The 11,693-nt window shown below is 52.9% G+C and overlaps 1 protein-coding gene across 1 annotated transcript in view; it reads left to right on the top strand.

The window, feature by feature from the left end:
* The first annotated feature begins 2,956 nt into the window (after positions 1–2,956).
* The window catches only part of CCDC69 (coiled-coil domain containing 69), a 34,818-nt gene continuing 26,081 nt past the window's right edge, over positions 2,957–11,693 (top strand). The window contains exon 1 of the mRNA XM_040498024.1: positions 2,957–3,114. Coding sequence (XP_040353958.1) covers positions 3,067–3,114 — 48 coding nt within the window. The 5' untranslated portion in view covers positions 2,957–3,066. The remainder of the gene's footprint in view (positions 3,115–11,693) is intronic.

The raw sequence follows: 11,693 nt of genomic DNA, 5'->3' as shown, positions 1-11,693 counted from the left end.
ACCTGAGGGGCATCTGGGTGGCTCAATGGGTCCTACTCTTGATTTCAGCTCAGGTCATGGTCTCGTAGTTCATGGGTTCCAGCCCCACGTAGGGTTCTGCTCCCCCTTAAAAATGAATAAACTTCAAAAGGTTCTTAACCTGAGATGCACACATAGCCTTACTGCAGGGGCTTCAGGGGGTCCCTGAATCACTTGAAATCCTTTTTTTTTTTTAATGTTTATTTATTTTGAGAGAGAGTGTGTGTGTGTGAGCAGGGGAGGGGCAGAGAGAGAAGGAGAGAGAGAGAATCTGGGGGCTTGATCCCACCCCCCTGGGACCATGACCTGAGCTGAAGTCAAGAGTCAGTCGCTTAACCCACTGAGCCACCCAGGCGCCCCTGAATTGCCTGAAATTCTATGCAAAACTTTTTCTATGTGGGTATACTGTCCTTCTCTCATGAAAGATGTTCAGGATAATCCCCATATTTTTCTTTCCAATCTTTCCCAAAAGAGCGCACCTCGTCCCCCGACTTTTGAACCCTACACACAACCCAGCCACCAACTCTAATTCCTCATTCCTCAACTCCCCCACCTCCACACTCTACCCTGACTGCACTCGTGCTCTTCCTCCCCCCCCCCCCCCCCCCCCCGCTGTAGTTGCTCCTCTCTGCCTCTCCTCTTCCTCTACATATGGCAAGTTAAGTAGTGGTCTCCCCATCACTGGAAGTACAAAAGCATAGACTGCACAAACACCCGCAAGGGACATTGTAAGAGACGTTTGTCTTAGTTGCAAGCAGCAGAAGCCAGCCTGGGACTCTAGGATTCCTTTCAGCATGAAGGTCCTTTGGCTGTGCTATTCCTCCTGGAATTCCTCTTCCCTCTCCTTACCCACCACAGTCTCTTACCTTCTTTAATCCTAATAATTTCCCCAAGGAGTACACAACTTAACATTAGCTTTATCACCTGTTTTCTATTGTTCTCCCTCTTTTTCTATGTATGGGTCTAATGTAAGAAAAAGAAAAAGCAGATTATAACTAATTCAAGGACAAGACCTGAGTCTTCTTCCCTTTACGTTCGCTATGCCTTGTCCAAAAGGTGACCGATATCCCAGTGGGCCCAGGACTGAGGGGACATGGGACCTTCAGAGCTAAAAGTGCAGAAACACTGAGCAAACCAGGATGAGTGAGCCACCCCACTTGCCCAAGAAGAGGGCACATCGTACCTGCTCATTGATTGGTAACTATGGTAGACATTTCTGCTGTTGGCCAGTATTTCTGGTTCTCTCCTTCCAGGTACGTATTGTACTTTCCCGCCCCCTTGAAGCAGAGCATGACTATGTGACTTGCTTTGGCCAATAAAATGTGAGTGGATTTCAGGTGTGTCACTTCTGAGCAGAAGCATTTAAGACCCTTTGCACCATTCCCTTCTATGTGCTCTCCTCTTGCCCTGATGAACCCTGAAGGCATAGGGTTGAAATGACTGCATCGTAGGACGGTGCAGAATGTCTGCGTACTGCAGGGCCCCCTGCCTCCCCACGCTGGACATGGAGTGTGAACAAAACTTAGCTTTACTCGTGGTGAGTCACTGCAACTTATGTGTTTTATTACCGCAGTAGAACCTAACCTAACCTAACCTGACTGGTACATCAACCCCTGAAAATTCCATTAGCCAACCTTATTCAAACTCAGGTTGCAAAGCAAAACACAACACAACAAACAAACAAAAACCTTGCATGCTCGTGCATGAGCAGGGGAGGGGCAGAGAGAGAGGGGGAGAGAGAGAGAGAGAGAGAGAGAGAGAGAGAGAGAGAGAGAGAGAATCCCAAGCAGGCTGCATGCTGTCAGTGCAGAGCAGGATATGGGGCTCAGTCTCACCAGCCACAAGATCGCGACCTGAGCCAAAGTGGCACACGTAACTGACTCAGCCGCCCAAGCACCCCGATAATTTCTATTTCTAAGATATCTGATACTGCAGACACTGCTGATTTGGGGAACACATTTTGTGAATCACTGTCTTATATTATTCTTCCTTCCATGAGCCTAATATCATCTGGGTCTTTAGTTTCCTTTCTTAGAGCCTGCTACAATTGGTCTTATAGTCTGTGGAGTGGGAATATGTGGTCTCATATTCTTTCCTCACTCACAACTGCGAGCTCCTTTTACGTGGCCATACCTCCCCAAGTGTCTCGGGGCCTTGTATAATTTGCTAATACACACACACACATGCACACTGAGTTTCAAAGTTAGGTGTGCTTTTTCTGCACTGCCACTCCCAGAAACCTCAGCTGGTAACAAAGTGAGGGTAAATAAAAGTTCTTTTCCCCGGGCATTGACATGTGATGTCCCTTATTCCCACCGCATCTGCCCGTCTGCTCCACAAGGTTGTTGTGATGGGCAACATCTATCCAGGATGGACAGAGTAGTACAGACGCTCGTGAACTGGAAAGAGCTATGGACCCAGAAGTGACGAGGCATTACCACGGAACAAAGTATCATTATGTATTTGTAGGGACGTGGCTCGAAGCTTAGGTTCAGGAGTTAGAACTGGAATTTATTTGGGCTCTGGTACTTCCTAGTTTTGTGAGCTAAGGCAAATCACGTCTCTGATCCTCGTCTTGGTAACCTGTAAAGTGGAAGGAATAATACCTTCGTGGCAAGGAGATGGGAAAAAATAAAGTAATATGTACAAAGTAGCCAGGGCAGACCCAGCTCCCAGTAAATGGTAGCTGTTGTGTTTACTAAGTCATTGTTTTCATTTTTCTTCCTGGCCTTGTCTCTGCCAAGGGTCGGGGAAAACATCCATTGTTCATAGGGATCTTCTCTGCCCTGGCCCAAAGTTGTCACCATTTAGGGAGAGTCTGGTCACTTGCCGCGGGCGGTGCCACCGCGAACCCCGAGGCCCTGCTCTTCGGGTATTTACGGCGCGCGGCCGCCCCAGCTCCGACTCAAGTCTGCGCTTCCAGGTTCAGTTTCAGGGTCTCGCCGGCAGCCCCGGCCGGCGGGCGCGCAGCCGGCGGCGGGGCCCGGGCGGCTGGGTCCTCGGGGCCCCCGGAGCAGGCAGGCGGCGTCCGGGAGTCCCCGGAGGAGGATGGGCTGCGGACACAGCCGGCCGAGCTGCTGCAAAGCCCCCAAAAAGGTAAAGGGCTCCGGCGGCGAAGTTTGCCTTCAGAGGGGAGGAGGGTGCGGAACCGCTCCGCCGCAGGGACTGTCCGTGCCGCCGGCCCCCCGCCGGTCCCCGCCCCGGGGTGCCAGGCGGAGGACGGCCAGAGGCCGGCGCGGAGGGAGGCGGGGAAAGCTCGGCCGGGCGACGCTCTTTCCCCCACCAACCCCCCGGCCCCGGGCTGAGCCGCGCGGGGCAGCCGAGTTTAGCCACACGGCCCCCGGGCCCGGGAAGCGCAGCTAATTCCGGCTGCCTGAGTAGGGAAATGTCTAGTGCTGTGGCAGGTGCCCTCTTCCTTCGGTCTGGGCGCAGCTTCGCTGTGTGGCCACGGACTAGTGACTTGACCTCTCTGGGCCTTCCGCTTTTCCCACCGTTCGGAGGCAGATTATCTCTAAGGCCGCTCCTCGCAGAATGGTCCACGGGTTTACAGCAGCGGCACCACCCGGGACCTGTTTGAAATGCAGAATCTCAGGCTCTGCCCCGGACCGGCCAAAATAGAACCTGACTTTTTTAACGAGATACCGGGTGCTCACAACAGGCTTTAAAGTTTGAGAAGCGCCGGCCTGGAGCCTCCTCGAGGCCCCAAAGCCGGTGCATGTGGGCTGTCCTGGGGGTAGCTGGGAGGGGCCAAAGAGGGAGGAGATCTGCAGCCTGCTGCTGCCCTTCCTTTCCTTCCTGTCCCTCCCCCCCCGAGGGGCCTCGGAGCTGGGTTAGGACCCAGGAGACTCGACTCGGGTTTCTGACAGTGGGCCCAGCTGCCCCTTGAGGTCTGACCAGCCCAGAGGGTCAGAGCCTGGGGCCGGAGGACTGTCCTTGGGGGGACAGCCCCGGGCACAGAGAGGGAAGAGGGGACCCTCAAGTTCTAACTTCTCTTCCTACTACTGCCTGCTCTTCTGCCAGGTGGGGACAGGTGGTCCCATAAACTTGATGAGCCTCTGGAGACCTTGAGAGGCTCCAAGCTGCCATAAAATGTAGTTATTTTTCATAAAACTTGAATCTCCCTGCTCTCCAAGCTTTCCCTGCCTTGTGCCTAGTTCTAGTTCAGGAAGATGAGTTTTCCCCCCAAGTACAATGCCTCTCCCACTTTCCTTGCTCCTCCTTTATTCCTAGTTCAAAAAACCTCACCAAGCTCTGACCCAGAAAGAGTCCCGTCTTCCCTTACTCCCACAGGGAAACTGAGGCTTGCCTGAAGCAGTGGAAGCAGAGGGCTGGCTGACAGGGATGGTGGGCAGATAAAGCCGAGCCTGGCTTGCGACTGGAATGAGCTGGTGATAGGTGGATGTCAGTTCTGGCTCTGCCATAAACAGGCTGTGTATCCCCGAGCAAGCCCTCAGTCCTCTCGGGGCCTCGGTTTCTCCCTCTGCGTGGAGAGGAAGAGAGATGAATGGGATGACTTCTAAGGGTCTGAGGGTCCGTGTTCTCTGAACCCGTGTCCGCATCTGAGTCTGCAAAGTGAGCCAAGTGTGATTTCCATCTAAGCAGGGACAGAAGGAGACTGGAAGAGGAGCCCTGGTCTAGGCATGACCCTTCCAACAGTGAGCATGGGTTCCCTTGCCTCCTGGCCCTTCTGAGAGCCTTACCAGCTGTCCCTGTCTGTCCTTGGTACAGCCTGAACTGGACCCTCCCGCCCCAAGCTTTGAAGGGCAAGTCAAGTCCACACAGACTATCCGAGTGGGAAAGGGCCCTGGGTACCTCCTGGGCTGATATACCCAGTACACAGATGGGAGGTTAAGGCCTGGAGAAGGGAAGGAGTAACTTAGAGTGCACCCCGGGCATCCAGCCCCCTAGTCCAGTGCTCTTTGTCCCCACCCCAACTCTGTGCTTCATGTGGCTTCCTAGTGATTCCAAAGCCCTTTGGCATCAAAGCCTTCACTCTGTGGCCTCGGGGCAGTCTGGCCTTCCTTCCCTGCCCCAGCAATGCCAGGCCCCTGCCCCTGTGCGGCGGGACTTACAGGCCAGTTCTGTATAAAGTTCATGCCTGTTTCCATCCCTCCAGGCTGTGCTCCTGCCCAATGTCTTATCCAAGGATGCTCCCAAGGCCATCCTCACAGGCTGTCAGTCCCCTGGGGGGACACAGGGCTCTAAGGATGGGAGGTGGAAAGATGAGCTCAGACTACAGAAGGGTCAGATCGAGGCAACGATGACTCACCCTTAGAGGCAGTTGACAGAGTACTCACGCTCACATCCTGCGGGCCTCGCAAAAGCCCTGGGAGCTAGGCTGAGCTGCAGGGTCTTCACCACTCCACAGGTGAGGACACCAAGGTTCAGAGAGGCGTGATGTGTCCAAAGTCATAGAGCCGGCTGGGGATAAAGCTGTGCAGCTGAGCTTGGTTTGCCGCACCTGGCCTGATGCTCATCGCCGGTACAGAGCAGGTGCTGTGGAAATATTTGAGTGAGCAAATGGGGGCAAACAAGAGCCAGGCTAAGCCAGGGTGAGCCTGGGGTGCAACAATAGTATCTCCTTCAGCCTCAAGAGATACAGGACGGCTCCTTGGATTGGGGTAAAGGATGGTGTGGGGATGCCTTGACTGAGTGCTGAAGGTTTGGGAGGAGTCACAGTCGAGGCAGAGGGAAGAGCCTGAGCCAAGGCTGAACCAGAGAGAGCCCAGTATGGTGGGGCTCCTTGGGGAGAGTGGAGGCGACAGGCGGCGAGGAATGAGTCCGGAACTTTCAGCGGGGACTACCCTGGCTACGGACAGGGGCTTGACCCTAGGACCTCTCTGTCCTTCCAAGTTCAGGGATGAGAGGGTTTGCTGAGTTCTGTAGTCTCCTGTGCCTGGTGGCCTTAGCTGAGAGACCCGGCCTGAGGCTAAGCCACTGATTGGGACGAGTTGACATCCTGACGAATGCCTGAGTGGGGATCGCTGGCAGCTGGGTGCTGTGGAGCCATCTACACCACGTGGTCCTTCCTAAACCCATCTTGACTGAGACCATGGGTGATGTGGTCATGTCCCCAGGAGGCCTTAGGCAGAGGATGGACAGAGGGGAGGGACCAAGGAAACAAATTTTCCATGGACTTGCCTGTAGAAGTGACACGGGAGTACAGAGGGACCTTCCATCCCCGGTAGCTTGCCAGGGGTGGGGAGGGGCTCCCAGTGCCTCGCGGTGGCCCCCCTGTGTGTGTGCCTGGCATGATGTCAGAACTGCCCAGTGCCCCGGGCTTTGGCTCTGGCCCCGGCACCTCAGCCCTGAGGAGAGTGTCAGAGAACTCACTTGGTCCTGCTCCCACAGCTGGGTCCTCAATGGGTGTTTTTCAGGAGCACTTCATGAACCCTTCCGGGTAGCAGGCCAGGAGAGAGAGAGAGAGGGAGGGTTGCAGAAGTGATCGACGTGGAAGAGCCCAGGCCTAGGCATAAATAATTCCAAAACAAAACCATGGACACTAAGGGTGTGGGCTTTAGAGCTGAGTTCACGCATTGTTTTCTTCCCTCAGCACAGCAGGCTCTGGGCTAGGTGCTGCTTCAGTCCTGTCTCTGTCACAGGTCCATGAAGTGACCATGGAAAGGACGTGGCTTCTTCGTGCCTCGGTTTCTCCATCTGTAAGATAGGCATGAGGTTAGTTGCCGGGTCATAGGGTTGTTCTAGAGATTAGATGAAAGAATGCACGCAGGAGAGTCCCTGATACACGGGCTGGCAAGTAGTGCGCTGTTGATAAGAGTGTGCATAATGTCAAAAGGGAGACCCAATTATACTTTAAGGACATCACTGCCTGGATTGGACCCAAAGAAAGCAAACAGGGATGTGAGAGACAGGGGGACATGAATGTCCTTGGCAGGCTTTGGGGATTGGGGCAATGAAGCCTGGAGCCTGGCCGTTACCTCCAACCCTCTGAAGCGTTGCCAAGGGGGCTTGGGGAGCAGCCTTGTTCTCTGTTGTTCCAGAAGGCAGAATTGTGACCAGTGAGGGGAAGCTAAAGGAAGCCAGATTCTACTTCTCATGGGGAAGAAAGGTAGCAAGTTCTCCGTCTCTGGAGGAGTTCAAGCAGAGGTCAGGTGACATTTTGGCAAGAACAGAAGGGGGGGATTAGGCCTAGCAAATATTTAGGATTCCGCTTAAGAAATCTAATTCTGATTATTATAATGTTTAAGGCAAAATTTCGGAACTTGGAAAAATATAAAGAACTTTAAAAATCACTTTTAATCCCACCATTAAGACATAGCCTCTGTGGATATTTCGGTGTCATTCTATTTTCCCTACTATATATATAATATACATGAGGGTGACTATTTTTACACAATTGGAAATATATATATATATTTTTCTAGAGAGTGTGCATGTGGGTACAAGCAGGGGAGGGGCAGAGGGAGTGGGAGAGATTATCTTAAGCAGGCTCCACACTCAGCAGGGATCCATGACCCTGGGATCATGACCTGAGCCAGAATCGAGAGTTGGATGCTCAACCGACTGAGCCACCCCCATGCCCCAGGAATATATTTTAAAGTGGCCATACTCTAGTTAATATTTTGCTGGGTGCATTTTTGTTAAATTGTCCACGGAAACATGATTTTTAATGGCCACCTAATATTCTGTGGATGTTCCATGGCTTATTTAACCAGTTTGGACCCTTGGTTGTTTATATGCCCTAGTCTTGTGCTCATTTTTCATGAGCATCCTTGTGTTTTCATGCTAAGGAGGGAGAGGGTGGCTTTGAGCTCAGAGGGGAGCAGAGGGACTGAGGGGTGGCTTCCTGAGACAGCTGGGTTTTGAAGGATGGTGGGATGGGGGCTAGACAGTTGTTTTGGGGTAAGTGGGAAATAGGAAAGTCCGGGCGCCTGACATCTGGTCAGTAGGAACAGGGCAAATCTGACCTTTTAGCTTTGTTTGCTGAGGGTGGGGTGGTCGGGAGTATGAAAGGAAGCTGACTTTCCTGGGCACCGAGCCCTCTGCCCCAAGCATCGTGGAGACGTTGGTGTGTATGTAGCCTCCGAGCTAATGATTTTTGCCCAATCCGTAAAATCATGCCAGCTAAAGCCCTTACGGGCTTCCATACATATGCATTCTGAAAATCTTGTGAGATTGAAAGCCAGATTTCTGTTTTATAAAGGGACATCTGTACCCTGTGACCTAAGACGATTAGAAAAATTTCTAATAATCTTTGCCTTAGAGACTCAATCTTTGGCAACACATTTTCTGCACATGTACATGTTTTTAATTCTATTCTTTTCCTTTGTAGTTGAATTCCCAGGTGGCTGGCATAGGTCCCTCAAGGGCCCCCAGCCACCTAAAGACTTGCATCTTTGCCAAAATTGGGTGTTGAGTTTGGGGCCTGGGCTTCATGTCTTTTGTTGTTGTTGTTGTTGTAAAGAGAACAGGAAAGATAAAACTTCAAATTAGTTGCCCAGAAGCAGGCTGCTATGTTGGTCAAGCTGGTGACACTCTTGGGTGGGGGTGGGGGCGGGGGGTGGGGGATGGCCACCTGACCTCTCAGTATTCGTAGATCAGATAGTAAACGAGTGTCTGAAATCTGCCTAGGAAAGGGTTTCTAAAGGGCCTCGGTAAAACATTCATGTTCAGGGGCGCCTGGGTGGCGCAGTCGGTTAAGCGTCCGACTTCAGCCAGGTCACGATCTCGCGGTCCGTGAGTTCGAGCCCCGCGTCGGGCTCTGGGCTGATGGCTCAGAGCCTGGAGCCTGTTTCCGATTCTGTGTCTCCCTCTCTCTCTGCCCCTCCCCCATTCATGCTCTGTCTCTCTCTGTCCCAAAAATAAATAAACGTTGAAAAAAAAAAATTAAAAAAAAAAAAACATTCATGTTCAAAGAAGAAACCAGGAAAAAGTAGGAACACCCTCCAATAAAAGGAAGAACCTGATGGTTGGCCCGAGTTCTGGGGGCACTTGAGATCCCATCTTTGTCTTCTCAGTGTCCTCCACCCTCAGAGCACTGTGAACCGTGCGGGATGACCTGGAGGGAGAGCAGGACCCGGAGGGAGAGCAGGGGGAGCCCCTGTGAGCACACCGCGGGCGGAGAGAAGGCGCAAGAGAGCGTCCATCCTTCTTCAGTGTGTGGAGACCTAAACCTGCCCATGACCTGAAGACAAGTCACCTGGCATTTCTCGCCAGGTGAATTTTAATCCCTGAAAATCGTTGATCTTGTCACTTTATTTTCAAACCTGAACCTTCCCGAACATCTAGGCCAGATGCCTTACAATACCTAAAACACCCCTCCCACGGCCATGCTTTCCCCCGGATAAGTGATGTACAACCTGACCTACTTCCACGTCTCCCTCTCCCCCGATGGTGGAGTTCTTTCACTGAGTGTGCCAGAACCTTGTAGACCTCCTTGCCATTTCTCCATGGCTCCACACCACCCTACCTGCTGCCGTTCCTTAAGGAAATAGCCTTGATGTTGGGAAATTTATCTGTACCCCCCCAACTCGTGTGTACCTAGAACCCATGAATGTGACCTTATTTTGGAGATGGGATCCAGTTAGGATGAGGTCATACTGGATTAGGATGGGCCTTCATCCAATGACAGTTATCCTCATGAGAACAGGAAAATTTGGACAGGGAGAAGGCCATGCGGTAACAGAAGCAGAGATTGGAAGGATGCGGACGCACAGGCCAAGGGACACCAAGACTTGCTGGCAACTGCCAGAAGCCAGGAGAAGGAGCTAGGACGGATTCTTCCTCAGAACCTCCAGAAGGAACCCACTCACCTGACAACCTTGCTTTTGGACTTGTAGCCTCCAGAACTGTGGGAGAGCACACTCCGTTTTAAGGCTCCGTCTTTGTGGTGATTTGCTACAGCAGCCCTGGGGAGCTTGTATGTCTTCGGGTTAATGGCTCCCACCCTCGCGCTCAGCCTTCGCCCCTGCCTTGCCAGCAGTCAAGGTGGACAGCAAGAGCCCACTCTTGGACCCATGGCTCACCAGAAGAGTAGGGAGCGTGGCAAACGCGGAGGTGCTTGGACGAGGAGGCCCAGATGCTTTTGGCCACCGGCCACCGGCCGCGGCACCTGCGGAGGAAAGGGCCGCCCTGGGAGTCAGCAGTGGACTGACTCCTGCCCCTTCCACTAACTTGCTGTGGGATGGCAGATAGGAGGTTCTCTCCCTGGGCCCTGGCTTCTCCATCTGTAAAATGACTGCCGCGGCTGCTTTTAGGCTCAGAGAGAGGTGTTTCTTCTCGTTAATTTCTTTGCACACAAGTAAAGTTTAAATACACCGTTGTGGGTTTTTTAAATTGATTTTTTATGTTTTTACTTTATTTTTGAGAGAGAGAGAGAGAGACAGAGCATGAGTAGGGGAGGGGCAGAGAGAGAGGGAGACACAGAATGTGAAGCAGGCTCCAGGCTCCAAGCCGTCAGCACAGAGCCCGACGTAGGGCTCGAACCCACGAACCGTGAGATCATGACCTGAGCTGAAGTCGGACGCTTAACCGACTGAGCCACCCGGGTGCCCCAGAATACACTGTTGTTTAAAAAGTCCTAAGAATTAAGGTAAAACTAATGCTACCCCTCCTTGGCCACAGCAATCTTCATCCTTTCTCTGGAGATGACAAACAAGTGCCATCAACTTGTGCTTTTCTTGGCCCTTTACTCTGTTCTTTTGTGCGCAGTAGAAATAGTTTATTTGCATATTGGTGGTCTACCAGATGCCTTTCCAGCTGGGTATGTAACACGTGCTTCAGTTTTTAAACTTACGAGTGACATCGCAGTGTATCTTAGTGTATCGAGCCAGCCCCCACTACAGACGTGAGGCTGGTTTCCAGTGTGTTTCTGTTACACACAACTCTGCTGTGAGCGCCCTGGAGGTGCCGTGTCCTCACTGACGGGTGCCTCTCTGCTAAGCACTGCGAATGCAGGGGGGTGGGGTATGCCGCCTGTAAGCTGGGGTGGCTGCAGAGGTCCCCATCAGCTTGCCCTTCCTTTTATTGCCTCCCCACGGGGGCTGCTCAAGAACAGAGGGTGGTGTGAAGGGTGCAGGACACCCACCCAGGCCCTCCTGAGCAAAGGCACCTCCTTTCTTGTCCTCTGGAGAAGCCCTCGTCATGCAGGGGTTGACGGCTGAGTGTGTCGGATCACCTGCCCTGCTCTGCCCGGAGCAAACGAGTGTGACGGGATTGACACAGGATGAGGTGTCCGGATGACCTCCCTCTGCCCCTTCTTCTACATCCCAAGCGTGTCAAAACCAGAAGGACTCCGATGTATCCCATTGCCCAACTCCGTACCAGAAAGAGGAGGAAACAGAAGCCCAGAGAGGGTAGGGTACTTTCCCAAGGTCACACAGCAGGCACGTGGCAAGCCAGGGTTTTGACTCTGAACACCCACTGGGGAGTTTGCCATTGGGTTGGGGAGCAAGGTGGCTGTCTGGCAGGGTTACCTGTGCTCTCGGCACGTCTCTTGCCCTGCCGCGGCCACTGATGTCGTTTTCTGCCCCACTCCTTCAGGGTCTCAGACTGACCCAAATGCCAGAAATGGTGCAGACTGCCGTGTCCAGCACCAGGCCCTCTAAGGTGATCAGAACTGGCAGACGCCCTGGGAAGCTGGCCTAGGGGGCCGGAAAAGGCAGGCTCTGGGGAGGAAGAAAAGGAATGTGGTGCATGGGAAAGCCTTTGTCTGG

This window comes from Herpailurus yagouaroundi, unplaced genomic scaffold (assembly GCF_014898765.1).
Source record: "Herpailurus yagouaroundi ecotype Mexico unplaced genomic scaffold, PumYag 29, whole genome shotgun sequence".
In the NCBI taxonomy this organism is placed as follows: Eukaryota; Metazoa; Chordata; class Mammalia; order Carnivora; family Felidae; genus Herpailurus; species Herpailurus yagouaroundi.
This window is presented reverse-complemented; position numbering and strand designations above follow the sequence as displayed.